Raw genomic sequence first — 15,245 nt, 5'->3', positions numbered from 1 at the left:
CTGAATACCTATGAGTAAATCCTCACAATAGTCGACCTAATAGTCTCCCATAGCTTAGTGCTAAGGTGCTAAATCGGCAATTGTGAATTGTAACATGAATTGATTGAGAAAAGAGAAAGCAAACCCTACCTCAAACCCATGTCACATATAAAACCTTCGACCAGAGCTCGTGAAAACCCTATCCCTATCAAAACAAAACCTAATAATTAATTTATAACCCATATTCATAAATATTAATCACAACTAAATAGTTTTTCATAATTTTAAATAATTAAGATTGATTACATTACTTATTTTTCGAACATAGAAAGTTTCAAACATCATTTAATATACTTACAACTAATAAAGATTCCTGTACTCGAACCTAAACCTCAACATATGCGGTCGTGTTAAACCGATTCGATTGACACGGGTGTGATGTTGTCGATATTTGACCCTAATGCTTATTAAATCCCTGCGGTTGGTTTTCCAAATTTGACACTAACGAAAGTCACATTTTTTTTTTATGTAAATCCCGTGATATATGGAAAATCCCTCTTTGCTATGCCTTCCATTGGAGACTAACTTGTTGCCGTAGTTTTTATCAAATAAAGATAGTCGCTCCGCTATAGTTTTTTAATAAAGATAGTCGCTCTGCTATAGTAGTGGGTGAAGCTTTGGCTTCACAGTTCATGCTTGATTTTACCCTCATTCCATGCATGACCAACATAAGGATGGGGAGCATTTGGTACTTGGACTCAGCTGCCTCGTTTATGACGGGGAATAGAAACTTTTTCAGTGACCTGAAAGAAAATGATTTTAAAATGCACATCGAGATGGGGAATGACGAAAGGTATAGTGTGACCGAGATTGGGATAGCCAACTTTCAGAGGGATTCAGGCTCAATGATTTCATGTTCGTTCCGGGCATAAAGAAAAATCTAGTCTCTGTTTCATTTTTGGAAGGTTGCGGTTATCATGTCATCTTCAACAAAGGAAAGGCATTCCTAAGACACATAGCCATGGGACAGGTGAAGAAGATCGTGGTTTGTGTGAAGAACATGTACAAGCTAGATTTGGAGGATTATGTTGCATTGAGCACAAAGGTGGAGAATGCGCAGAGTTGTGATGTGGTGAAATTTGGAATAGAATACTTGGCCATTTTCATCATGGTGCCTTGAAGATCATGCAATAGATAACCACAAGCCTCCCAAAGGAGCACTTGACCAGCAGGATGTATGCAAAGAATGTACTTTGGGGAAGTACACAAAATCCACATTCCATGATTGGGACAACAAAGCACATGCAGTCCTTGAAAGGATCCACTTTGATGTTTGTGGACCTTTCTCGACAGCCTCCACTGCCAGGCACAAATATTTTGTCATTTTTATTGATGACTTCTCACGGAAGTGTTGGATATTCTTCATGCAGAAGAAGGATGAGACATTCTCCAAGTTCATAGAATTCAAGGCACTGGTTGAGAAAGAAACGGGAAAGAAGGTGAAGGTTCTCATGAGTGACAATAGAGGTGAGTACGTGTCAAATGAATTTACTTTTTTTGTGTAAAAGAAGGCATTTGACGAGAGTTGACAGCACCCCACAACCCATAGAAAAACGGTGTAGTTGAGAGGAAGAACCATAGCATTGTGGGAGAAGTGACTCCAATGTTACATGATTAAGGCTTATCGATTCATTTATGGGTTGAGGCATGCAACACAGTAGTATATTTGTAGAATCAGAGTCCTCATCTGATTCTAGTCATGATTAACTGGAGGAGGCTTTCTCAGGGAGAAAATCGAATGTGTCACACTTCAGGATTTTTGGAGCCTCTATTTACTACCATGTCTCCAAAGAATCAAGGAAGAAGCTAGAATCGGCAATAGGATTGGGGGTATTTGTGGGTTACACAGAAAATCCCCACAACTACTGTGTGTATTTTCCATCCCCCAGATTGATATTTGTGCAAAGGGATGTAAAATTTGATGAATATAAAGTGATGTGATGCTCTCTTGAGAGGGAGATTCAGATCCCACCAGAAGAGGAGATTTTAGCTCCAAAGGAGGAACAACAAGAAGTTATGGAGTAGCAAAAAATTGAGGAGTAGAGAGTGGAGATAGCCACTCAAGAAGAACCATCCAGAGAAGGTAGGAAAAGGACCAGGGAAGTTGAGAGACTTGCCTGGGATGCGAGGGAGAATGTGGGTGCTCCTTCAAATTAGGGTAGGCGAATAAGTTCACCAGATCGGCACACTAGCTACATGGCTCTAATCACTGAGCTTCTAGAGACTGACCCATCATATTTCGAGGAAGCAGTAGAGAAACTTATGTGGGTTGATGCAATGGTGGAGGAATACAAATCCATGTAAAGAACAATGTTTGGGAAGTGGTTCGAAGACCAACAGATCAATCAGTTATGGGTTCGAGATGGATCTTAAAGGTAAAGCATGCAACAGACGTAAGCATAGAAAAGTACAAGGCCAGATTTGTGGCCAAGGGGTACTCTCAAGTTGAGGGGATTAACTATGAGGATACCTTTGCTCCTGTAGCATGGTACTCATCCATCAGATCAATTCTTACTCTAGCTGCAAAGATTGGGTGGAAGATCCACCAAATGGATGTGAAAACAACATTCCTCAATGGAGTCATTTAGGAAGAGGTGTATATCAAGAAACCATAAGGCTTCAAGACTTTTTATTGAGATTCTCATGTGTGCAGACTCAAGCAAGAATTGTACAGTCTCAAGCAAGCACCCCATGCTTGGTACACCAGGATCAATAACTATCTAACCAGTTTTGGCTTCACCAAAAGTGACTTTATTTTAATTTTTGATGAGCATCTAATAAAATATTGCAAGGAGGACCTTGTAAGAGAGTTTGAAATGAAGGACATGGGTCTCACGCACTACTTCCTTGGATTGCAAGTATGGAAAGGTGATGGAGAATTTTTTGTCTCTCAGGGAAAGTATGCCAACGAGATACTTCAGAGGTCCTGCATGGAGAGTTTCAAACCCATGGAGACACCTCAAGTGACCAACTGGAGGAAAGAGGATTCCACTTCCGGTGAAGAAGTGGATTCTATTGTTCACTGGCAGTTGGTGGGTTCACTAATGTATCTTTTTAACACATGACTAGGTATGTGCTTGCAGTCGACCACCTGAGCCAAGCTATGGTTAGGCCAACCAAATTATTTTGGAGTGAAACTAAGAATGTTCTACAGTACCTCAGAGGAACTACCCAGTTTGGACTATGGTACAGACGGATAGAGGGAGTGAAGCCATGTGGCTTCGCAGATGTAGATTGGGTGGGGAGTCCATCAGACCAAAAGAGTACATCAAGTGGAATTTTCAGTTTTGGGTCCACATCGGTTTCTTGGTATAGCAGGAAGAAGATATTTTTGACACTTAGCTCAGCAGAAGAAGAATACATGGTTATTAGTTAAGGAGAATGTGAGGTGATATGGATGAAAAAGATACTTGTTGTCTTTTTTGGTCAAATGATGGATCCAAATGTGATCTACTGTGATAATCAAAGTTGTATCAAGCTCTTTGAGAATCTTGTTTTTCATGATCGATCCAAGCATATAGATATACGGTATCAACATTTACAGGAATGTGTGCAAAGACGGATAATGTTGTTGTAGTACATTTGGACATAGGAACAAGATGCTAATTTTTTAACAAAGGCCTTGTCAAGAGGGAAGTTTGAGTTCCACAGGTGTAGGATAGGGGTGGTTGATAATCCATTTCTTGTTGAGGGGGAGTGTTGAAAAATGTAGCAAGAAATTCTCAATTTGATTTTGCCTTGACTGATCAAATTTCCACATGCAGAGAACTTGGATGCAGTTAACTTGTATGACATGTATTATGTCACCTAGTTTACTCAGTAAATTCGAGTTGGAGTACTTAGAGTTCATTTCTTCATGTGTGGTTGCTAATTTGTAGAAATCAAGGTCAGTTATCTCAAGTTCCAACTTTTGGAGGAACTAGTGGAAGGTCAGTTAAGCAGTGAAACTTCAACCAAACTTAGTGGTCATCTAGTTAACTGATCAATCAAACCAAAATAACTAGTGCATGTAGAAAATTCAAGTTACCCAGATGAGGTGGAGATTCCAAAGAAGTGTTACATCATTTGTAGACTAGTATTGAGTGTACGGGTGTTTCTTGTAATCAAATGATCAACCTAAAATAATTATGCAATTCAATTGAGGGAATTTCCTAAATAATAGCGCCTAATTCCTTAAGGAATGGCGCAAAGAAATAAGAGTTCAAGCCGAGGAAAAAATTGACTAAGTCTGGGTCAGATGCCTTCAATGAGTAGAGAGATAGGTTTTGCACTTGCACAGTGAGCTCAGTTGAGCAAAGCAATTGCAACACATCTCTATTTCATTTAATTAATGCAAGAGGAATTGGGTTTTTTAGTAGATTGTTTCCCCAGATAAAAATACTTGTTGCATGTGTGTTATTCCTTCTTGCATGTTTGAAATTTTTATTCTAAATTGTGAAATAATGTCCGCAAATCATTAGTGTAGATATGTGTCTTGTGATTTTGAATAAAACTTCATGAGCATTTTTAGACATTATCTGATTATTTACGCGTCCCTTCTAATATATATAACATTTCCTAGTCCCTTGGAGATGTTGAAATCAACTAAATTGTGAGCCATTCCCATAAATCTTGACCACTTGTAGGAAGTGCCAGCCCCATAAATGAATCCTAATAGGTTTCCAATTTTTAAACACATTATCAAACTAAAAAATGAGTGGCAGACCTTGTAATTGAACCAAGAATGACATGATGTCTAGTTTATCTAGCCTATCATCAAAACACACTCTACACTTTTTCTGGAAGAGATATTGCAAGGTTCGATGACAATTAGTCTAGCGTAGTTTTGGGTGTGTTTTCTAGAAGTTGTAATACACAACATCCAACCTTGAGCAAGAATCATGTGGTGTGGAGAACACCCCAAAATAATGGAGAAATTTTTATCCATCCCTTTCTTGATTATATCCATAGTCATTCATTTGGTGGAAACACATCCAACACATCCAACAATGGCAACACCCTCCATCTTGTGGATGTCATGTAGCCTAATATCATCTCCCATAACTAAACTTGATTAATCTACTTTTCACTTGACATGTTTCTTATACTTTTGGATTGATTCTATGGGTGTGGGCATTGAGATGATGGTCTAAGTTATGTTGTCGTCGCTTGTCATTTCTTATGTTAGGTGATGTCTAATGAATCCTTCCAATAGTAGGTCAGAAGAGGGGTACATAGGTAGTGAGTCTATAGAGAATAGAGTGGGATTCCCAAGGAAGAGAGTTGAAGAGTGTGCTTCCCATGGAATGGAGTTAAAGCTTTCGCCTACATAATTGGCTTAATGGTGGAAGGTTGGTCTTGATCGTTCCCATTATGACGAGATCCAAAAGGGGAAATGAATATGTCCTCATTTATAAAGTATTGTATAGTCCTTATGTTCCAATGAAGTTCTTTGATATGATCCTTGGATCCTCTACCAGACTCTACTCTTCTATTGATTCACTATAGTGTATAAAGAGCAGTGACAAGTCAACATTGTAGTTTTGTGACATTAGGCTCTGAATACCTATGAGTAAATCCTCACAATAGTCGACCTAATAGTCTCCCATAGCTTAGTGCTAAGGTGCTAAATAGTCTCCCATAGCTTAGTGCTAAGGTGCTAAATCGAATTGTGAATTGTAACATGAATTGATTGAGAAAAGAGAAAGCAAACCCTACCTCAGACCCATGTCACATATAAAACCTTCGACTAGAGCTCGTGAAAACCCTATCCCTATCCAAACAAAACCTAATAATTAATTTATAACCCATATTCATAAATATTAATCAGAACTAAATAGTTTTTCATAATTTTAAATAATTAAGATTGATTATATTACCTATTTTTCGAACATAGAAAGTTTCAAACAACATTTAATATACTTACAACTAATAAAGATTCCTGTACTCGAACCTAAACCTCGTGTTAAACCGATTCGATTGACACGGGTGTGATGTTGTCGGTATTTGACCCTAATGCTTATTAAATCCCTGCGGTTGGTTTTCCAAATTTGACACTTACGAAAGTCACGTTTTTTTTTTTTATGTAAATCCCGTGATATATGGAAAATCCCTCTTTGCTATGCCTTCCATTGGAGACTAACTTGTTGCCGTAGTTTTTATCCAATAAAGAGAGTTTTTAATCTGATAAAGATAAACGCGCCGGCCCTAGAGTTTTACATTTTTGAGTTTTCCTTCTCAATCCCTTTCTGCTGACCTGGAATTCAACCATGGCCTTCCGCATTATCGCCTGGAATTTAACTTCATCGTTTACTTTTGAAATCTCACAGAAGCAGATAAGTGGACCCTCTGAATTCTACATAGAAATGATTTCAGTAAAAGAATTTAAAGACGCAGCAAAGAAAAAAAGGTTGACAATTGACTCAGATTGAAAACCCAGACAATTCGTTACAGTTCCAAAGCCATTATAAAACTGTGTTATTGGGCCAAATTCCTAAGGTGTATTCGCTTTGAGCTCAGCATAATCCATTCTGTGCCTTTAAGCTTTGCTTTAGAAAATGAGGATCTCGGCACTTAATATGGCTTGTGCCGTTGCAATTGAAGCTTGCAGTATAATGCTTCTATGCTCTGCAATCGCTTACGGTGTCCATTTTGAAAAACATGAGTTAGCAACACAAGGGAATGACTGGCAGCCAGCCACTGCTACATGGTATGGCAGTCCAGATGGAGATGGAAGCGACGGTAAGGGCAATATTATGTCGTTTATTCTGGGGAATAGTTATAAAAATATGAACATGATGGTCAAAAAATTACAGTTCTACAATTGCTTTGTAACAGGTGGTGCATGCGGATATGGCAGCCTAGTGAAACAGTTACCTTTCCAATCGAAAATAGCTGCAGGAAGTCCAGCCCTATTCAAAGGAGGGACAGGATGTGGCGCATGCTATCAGGTCTAGTTACATCTTGATTTCATTATGTAATAAAGTAATTTGGTGCCTTCTTGTTGCGGAAGGGTATTCTTGTTTAGAATTGGAGATGTTATGAATATTTTGAAATCATCATATTTGGATTGTAGGATTGTAGATTTTAGGAATATTCTCAAAATCCTCGATCAAAATAAATTAACAGATTGTTAACCTAACTGATCATATGTTATGTTTAAATAGGTGAAGTGCACGGAGAATGGCCTGTGTTCCCAAAACGCGGTGACTGTGGTAATTACGGACGAATGTCCTGGTGGAATCTGCTCAGGTTCTGGCAAAAAGCATTTCGATCTCAGCGGTACTGCCTTCACTGACATGGCTTCTCCTGGTGCATCTTCGAATCTGCTTAACACTGGAGTTGTCTCTGTTTTGTTTCGTCGGTAGCTATCTATTCCTGCACCTCAATCAAGTAAATCAGAGGATTTTTGCAGAGTTGGCGCCTTTATGACCTGCTTTTTTTTTTTCATTTTATTGAACGTGTCTTCTTATTTGATGTTATATTATAGCGTGCCATGCGAATATCCGGGCAAGAATATTGTATTCAACGTTAACGGAGGTGCCAGTGACTACTGGTTTGCTATCCTTATCGAATACGAAGACGGAGATGGCGATCTTCGAGCAGTGTATCTAAAGCAGGTGTGTTATTATACAGATAACGAGTTAAATTTTGGATATGGAGATTATGTGGTTGAATTTATATGGATTGTTTGACTTTTCTCCTGATTATGAGATAAAAGAAATTCTAATATATTCCCATAAAAAAAAATTCTAATATATTCCCAGAATCCGAAATAAACGTAAAAATACCCAATTCATGTAAATCTATATATCAATTCATGATTACAAGAAGAAGATTCGTGTTTACATTTTCATGTATGCAGGCAAACTCTAATACATGGCAAGGAATGGAAGAGACTTGGGGTGCAAATTGGTGTTTGAATAGCGGCCCTTTACAAGCTCCATTCTCTATTCGCTTGCAGTCTCTTTCAACTGGAAGAACACTCACTGCAAACAATGTTATTCCTCAGAATTGGCAACCCGGAGCTACTTACAGATCACTTGTCAATTATCACTAATCACCATCCGAGCTCCTGTGATGCGCCATATCGTCCGTTGCATTTGTACAAGTGTTTTCATGCGAATAAAAATAAGTGTTGTAGGATATTCAGGTTTCTCTTTTCTTCAGAGCCGGAAGGCCGGGGGAGAAATTGTACCTGGAGAAGTCTCACAGGTATACATAGAATTCTCGAAAACGGACGAGAAGATTTGTGGGGAATTAACAGTAGCCATGGGATGATGTAGCCATGAGATGATGGGTGAGATCGTATTTCTAATGTTAACGTGAAATTCAGATTTTTCTCAGCGTGGATGTAACCAAGAAGTCGCAGTTTTCTAAGTCTTCTATATGTCGGAGTTTTCTAAGTCTTCTATATATCGGAGTTTTCTAAGTTTTCTTAGCTATTCGCTTGCAGTCTCTTTCAACTGAAAGAACACTCACTGCAAACAATGTTATTCCTCAGAATTGGCAACCCGGAGCTACCTACAGATCACTTGTCAATTATCACTATTCACCATCCGAGCTCCTGTGATGCGCCATACCGGCCGTTGCATTTGTACAAGTGTTTTCATGCGAATAAAAATAAGTGTCGTAGGATATTCAGGTTTCTCTTTTCTTCAGAGCCGGAAGGCCGGGGGATCAGGAATTGCAGCTGGAGAAGTCTCACAGGTATACATAGAATTCTCGAAAATGGACGAGAAGACTTGTGGGGAATTAACAGTAGCCATGAGATGATGTAACAATGACATGATGGCTGAGATCGTATTTCTAATGTTAGCATGAAATTCAGATTTTTCTCAGCGTTGATGTAACCAAGAAGTCGCAGTTTTCTAAGTCTTCTATATTTCGGAGTTGGTTTTTGGAGTTTTTTTAAATGGAATTGGGTGAGTCATGGTCGCATTAATTTGATTGTGTATTTTTACCGAATATTTTTTTTGAATGTATAAGAAAATTTAGTATTTTTAAACTTCACATATTTTGATTATCGAAAATTTGTGATTTCAACTATTTTTAAAAATTTCAATTAAATTAAACAATATAATGAAAAATATTTTTAAAATATAGAACAATTAAGTTGCAACAACTCTATTTGAAATTTGAAGCAATTTTTTTCAAATTTCAAATAAATTTAACTAGTATTTACCTTACATGTTGCAAAGGAAACTCATTAAATAGGAAATTAAGTAAATTCGTAACATATGAAGATTTACACAATGGTTTAGTAGTTTAAACTAATAATTATTATACAAAACTTCTCCAATGTCTCTCTCAACTCTGTGGATAAAAATGATGAGTTGAAATTCACATATATTTTAGAGAAATAATTGCCAATCACCATAATAATTAAAAATAGTAAACCTAAAAGCAAAATCTTGCAATGAAAACCCATCTAAGTGACTCTGGAGATTTAGGTAATGCCAAAACCCCACGTGATGGTGATAGTGACATACCAATTGATCATTGCATACGTATACTTATTTAAAATATACAACAATACAATAACTAATATTATTGTATAGCTAATATGTTTTTGTGTTTGTACAAGCATGATACATTTTAGTGATGTATAAATTTTAATCATGGGTATCGAGATAATGGCTTTGTTTTTGAGTATTAGTTCAAAAATATAAGCTTATTTGGAAAAACATGTTTTTTGGATTTGAACCTCGAAAGACATATGAAACACCCTTACTTTAGTATTGAATCAAAGCCTTAATGGGATAATATCACTTTTTACTATAAGGAAAGGATTTCACAAAACAAATCCCTTTCTCAAGTTACAGAGAAGAAAGTTGTTCGAGTTCTGAAATGAACACTAAAGACCTTAAAAAAATTGTCTAGATTAGGGGCAAGTAGATCAAGATTGGTGTAGGACCTGGATCCTATGCATCTTAGATTACATCCTAGTGTACAGTTAGCCCAAAAAAGAGTACTTGGGGCATTTGGAGTATGTTTTAGAAAAGTTGTTGGTGGGCTCCAGTATTGCAACAATAATGTTGCAACTCCTGGGACTCCCTTCTTTACTTTTATCAACCTGGTAGTTCATAACAAACTTGGAAGCGACAGTGCTATATGCACAAGTACTAGCTCTTGTTGCAACTATCACTGAATCAGCTGGCACAAGTCCGCTAGGAGCTTAAGCCAACTTCTACGAGCTCTCAGAAGAAGCTTTTAACGGTGATGGATGAAAGCTAACTCAACCAGAGGCTAATCTACTTACAGAAAGAAGTTGAAAGCTAGAAAGGAACGCAAACCCTAGTTTTACCGACTAACCCTACTGGTGCAAGTAAAAGGATGAAGCTACAGGAATGGATGCCATTGACTTCTAGAAAGGTAAAATGCATGTGACTAAGCTACTTCTGAAGAGAAATATGAAGAAAACATCTTTTTGCATTTTTTAGTACTTCGTCAAGATTATTTTGCATATGCTTTAACTGTTTTTGACTGTGCAGAGGTTAACTTGCGAAAAGAAATGGAGTAGGCGCTTGCAAGAGGTTTGGAAGGTTAGAAGAGAGCCTAAGGGGTCCCTAGCACCCTTCTAGAGAGTTTCACAGTGATCGGATTCCAAAAAACTGCTTTCGTGAGCTTCTGCAGGAAGTCTGCAAGAGTTCTACAGGATGTTCTGTGGCTTCTATAGGATGTTTCTACAGGATGTTCTGAAAGGAGATTTTTGAAGGGTTGATGGTGGAAAAGAGGTGAAGAAGTGGGTATGGAGGTTGATGATGATGTGGAATGGTCCAGGACCTGGCGAACGAAGTGGGTGAGTGACAAGGATGGTTGGATTTGTTCAAGGAGGGGTAGAGCAATGTTGCACAAAAATATGGAAATTAGGCCAAAGTGAGGGAACATAGCAAATGTGAGGTAAGAATCAGAGTTAGAGGGCAGAGCAGGCGGTATTGATGGAGTAGGGGTAGGCAAAGAGGTTTTACAGGTGCTCTACAAGTTATTTTCCAAACTATTCAAACAAAGACTTGAAAAACCAAAGACCTAGCTACTTTAACCTAATCTGACCTGAATATCAGCAAAGCAAATGAGCAGAAGTTTATTGCAATGAAATCATGTGAAATAGCTATGCAAACTAAGCAATCATGAACCTGAACATGTAACCTCAACTGGTATCAACTTCTGCAGATGAGAATCTACACTAACAATTGCATGATGAAGTAAAGACAGTGTTTTTGGTAGTGGAAAGGACACCTTGGTCTCAGCTCATGGTCCCACAGAGGGAGAGGTGAGATTAGGGGTGCTTGATGGCCTTTTTCTGAATATATTCTATATTATTAACCTATCCAAACAATCTGAACATGAAAAGCCTTTTTAATCATCAACAATGACCTATGTAATCAAGCAAATCTGTAATCTACTTAACAGAAAATATTTGATAAAGACATTCAAAATATGTAACAGTACAAGAAGGAAGCCTTGGCACTTGGGTTAGGCCCTACCCCAAGAGCTTTAAGCTCCTAAGAAAAAATCTCAGGACTGATGCCAAATGAAACTGCTTTCCATTATTCAAAAACAACCATGTCACCAGAAAGTTGTACAGCAGAAACTACAAAATGAGCTGAGAAACTAACAGCATTATAGTGCAAAATAAAACTGTTCAAAAATTAAAGTACGAAGGCTGGAAACCTTCCTATTTATGCACTACGAGGGTCTACAACAGCCCTCCTTAACTTGAGGGGCTCGACTGCTCAAACTGCCAGTGATCAGTCACTTTACATAAAATTGCTTGGCTGCCCTTGGGAATCCTTTTCGGTGGCCTCCTGAACTCCGAGTTGAGGGTGGCGATTTCGAGGAAGGGGCCATTTAGTGCAGGAGACACCCTTCCTACGAATCCTCACCCTTGTTCCTTAATGCTTGGCTGTCATCTGGCTCATAACTGCTTTGTTTTGGTCCAAAATTTGTCCAAAAATCTGCAATAACCACGTGTTAGCCTTCTTGGTCAAGTGACTATCCTCATTCGTTAAACTAACATAAATATACACAAAAAACATGCATAAACTATGAAAAATGGTGGATTGGTGAAGAACAATAGGAAAATGAGCCGAATAAGTTACCCATTTTTGGGGCTCATCATCACCTCCCTGCTAAATGGGTTGCTCATCCTCTGAGCAACTAATCTAGCTCATCATCCTTGATAGCTTTGACTGCCTCTCTCACGTCCCAGGCCTCCGTGGTGATGTCTTCTTCCCAGTCGTGAAATCCTGCTTTTCTTTCCACTTCCTCCCACTGCTTTTTTTCCTCCTCTTCCTTAACAGCAAGGGAGGACTGAATTTCAGGCTAATCCAATTGGCCGGTAGATTTTGCATTGACTGTTTATAGAGGGGTACCCTTGCCAAGGCCTCCCTCAACTTGGTTGGAGAGTGGTATTCCCTTATCTTCAAACTATGGGGCAGTGTGTTCCACCTCCTTGTGCAAGCATGGAGGTAGTTATCCCCCAACAGTCTCTCCATGTCCTCAAAGTGGGAAATAGCTTGAGCCTGTCGCTCAATGTAATCTGGTAAATCCTGAGGGCTGTTGGCCAAGTGTTGGTGGGTGCTTATCAATGCTGAGGGATCCTCCGGCTCTGCTCTGATCATTAGTGGCTCACTGAGTTCCCTACTCATAATATTTCAGACCTCTGCTACTCTTTTCTCCTCATGATTCATCCAAGAGGCCATGGCCATAAGTTGGACATCTCCTACCACAATGTTGGGATCCCACGAATTCATATTTGGAAGGGCTAAGTTGTGCAAATAAAACTCTGATAATTTAGCCTTGTCCTCTGATGAGCTACTGTCACATAAAGCCACAAATTGATGATAGTTTTGAAATGGAGTAGTGCCCCTTTGGGCCAAGGTGTTAATCTGGAACTGCAACCATTGATCTTTAAGGTACAAAGCGTATGACTTGGCAAGCTGCCTACACTGTATGGCCTTTATTGCCTAACTGGCCATGCAGGCTAGTTGGGCTTCCTTCTCATGTACCTGTTGCCTTAGAGACTGTATCTCCTCTGCTGCCTGCAACTCCTTCTCCTGTAACTATTTTGTTAGTGCCTCGATCTCAGCCTGCAACCCATCCTTTCTTTGTTGTTCATCCAAGGTTTCTTTTTCTATTGGAGGCTTTTCCCGTTGCTGTTGTTCTCCTAGAATGGAGGGCCTGTCTTCCTTATGGATTCCCTGTAGCTGTAGCTATTGTTTCAGCAGCTCGTTCTCTTCCTGTAGTTTGGCCCTCTGACAGCTTTCCACATGCTTCACCATAGCCAATTCTTTCCTTGACTCCTTGAGTTGTTCCTCTAGGGGGCCTATGTCTGCCACACCCTTGGACTTGGCGATCCTCATCCAAGTATGAGTCCTAATCCTTTCTTCCTCCAGTGCAAAAAATAGCGGCACTGCAAATTTCTAGGGAATTATTTTCCCACCTTCTAACAAGTTATAGTATGTGCCCAAACGGGGCTGAGGACTTGGTTTCAATATTTCCTCTATCCTTCCTTCTTCCTGTGGTTGTTTGGCCGCCTTTTCCTCCAACTTCTCGGTCTCCTTTAGCTTAGCTCGAGTTTCCTGTAGAACTTTCTCAGCTTCTTGTAGAACAGTCTTTGTGTCCATTGCCTACAGTCTTTCTCTCCAGGTGGAAGTTTTTGGGCTTCCTCGCTCATAGGTGATGGAAATATTTGAGGGAGACCCTTCCTTTGGTTTAGGGGTTATGTCCTCAATAGTAATTGGCACCTTTGACTGCGACTGGGGTCTGCCTACTTTGATCCATGTGCTCCTTCTTGCGTTAAAGTACATGGAGATCTGCCTCTTTCGCTTCCCTTTTTGTTTTGGAGGTGTTTTTAAGGCGGCCAGCACAGCTGCTGCCTCTCTTGCCAATATTTCCGGCGATTTTCCTCTTTACTGTTCTGTTTCCATGCTTCTTATAGAAGCCTCTGTGTCAACTATTTCTGCCTGAATTGTGGACATTTTAGGATTTGTTTTTACTTTTTGTTTTGGTGTGACTTTTGTGGCTGTGCCAGCCTTTAGTTGGGATGTTTCTGCCTTCTCTACTCTCCTCTGCAGTCTCTTTTCTCTTAGTGTTTGTGCTGCTGTTCCTTGGTCTGTTTTAGACTCAGTAATTTTGCCCTCCCCCTCTTTCTTTTTTTGTCCTACTTGTGCTTGTTTATCCTATGTTTCTTTACCATTGGTTTTCTCTCCTGCTTCAGTGTGTTCCCCTTCTTCACTGCTGGATGAGGTGAGCTCCTCGGCCAGAATTCTAATATCGTCATCTTTGGTCATGTTTTGGAAAATTACCCAAGAGACGGGGACAGTGTAGGTGTGGAGGGCATCTTCTACTAAAATTTTGATGAGCCCATGATGGGCTAACTGATCCAGTGTCCCTTCTTTCAATTTTGTGCCACATTCACTTAATGACTGCAGAAGAAAATAGGGCATGCTCAAATTTTGTTCTGGAGGTAAATCCATTCCATGTCTTAGTTCATTTAGCAACCTGAAGTGATAGCCATAGACAATGCTGAATCTCCCTTCACGGGTAATGTATTTCATGATTTGGAAGCTGACTTCGCTCCAAAAGAGGAGGTAAGCTGACTCTCCGGACCCTGTTTTTGTCTTCTACTGGATGTTCTTCAGGCAGGAAGAATGCTTTCTTGGCTGCCTGGCCTAATGACCTTTCTTCTTTGCTCTATGGGAGTCCTAATGGGAGGCCAGTAACATGATTGATGAGCTCAGGGGTAACTTCTAGGGTCAAACCCCTAAAATTCACTGTGGCCTGTGTCTTTGATTCAGGTTTTAGGGAAATTAATAATTCCTCCGTTATTTCATCATCATGACCCTGAATTTTGTCACAGAAGGACATCCAATTGGGACGGGTGAAGAGGTCTACCACCTCTGGATGCTCACGCAGCTTGTTGGGATCTGAAGGTTCTCTCCTGATAAACCCTCCTGGCATGGTGAGAGTTATGCTCTGTTAGAAAAGGGAATGTTGTCTATGGGTTTTTCCCTGGACTCAAGGAAGACTTCTTTGGCTGTTTAATACTAATGAGCAACAATTCTCTAGTTTCAAGCCTGCTGTGACTCAGCTCTCAGTTATCTGGTTATGAAAGGAAGAGTTTTTGCTTCTACAGACAGAGGGCAGAGACCAAGTTTTCTTCTCGAGACACATTCAGATATGCAAATTTTAAAATTTTCATCCAAAAGCTGGCTCTCACAGCT

The 15,245-nt window shown here is 39.5% G+C and overlaps 1 protein-coding gene across 1 annotated transcript; it reads left to right on the top strand.

The window, feature by feature from the left end:
• Positions 1-6,526: 6,526 nt before the first annotated feature.
• Positions 6,527-8,927, top strand: LOC149140617 (expansin-B16-like). Its single transcript, XM_089453379.1, has 5 exons — positions 6,527-6,759; positions 6,856-6,968; positions 7,185-7,381; positions 7,508-7,637; positions 7,883-8,927. Exons 1-5 carry the CDS (start codon positions 6,576-6,578, stop codon positions 8,075-8,077), a joined length of 819 nt encoding a protein of 272 aa, XP_089309505.1. The 5' UTR covers positions 6,527-6,575; the 3' UTR covers positions 8,078-8,927.
• Positions 8,928-15,245: the final 6,318 nt, after the last annotated feature.

This window comes from Pinus tabuliformis, chromosome X (genome assembly GCF_031772625.1).
Source record: "Pinus tabuliformis cultivar Carrire ecotype Pingquan chromosome X, CPIR1, whole genome shotgun sequence".
Taxonomy (NCBI): domain Eukaryota; kingdom Viridiplantae; phylum Streptophyta; class Pinopsida; order Pinales; family Pinaceae; genus Pinus; species Pinus tabuliformis.
Note: the sequence above shows the minus strand (reverse complement) of the source record. Positions and strands in the feature narration are given on the sequence as shown.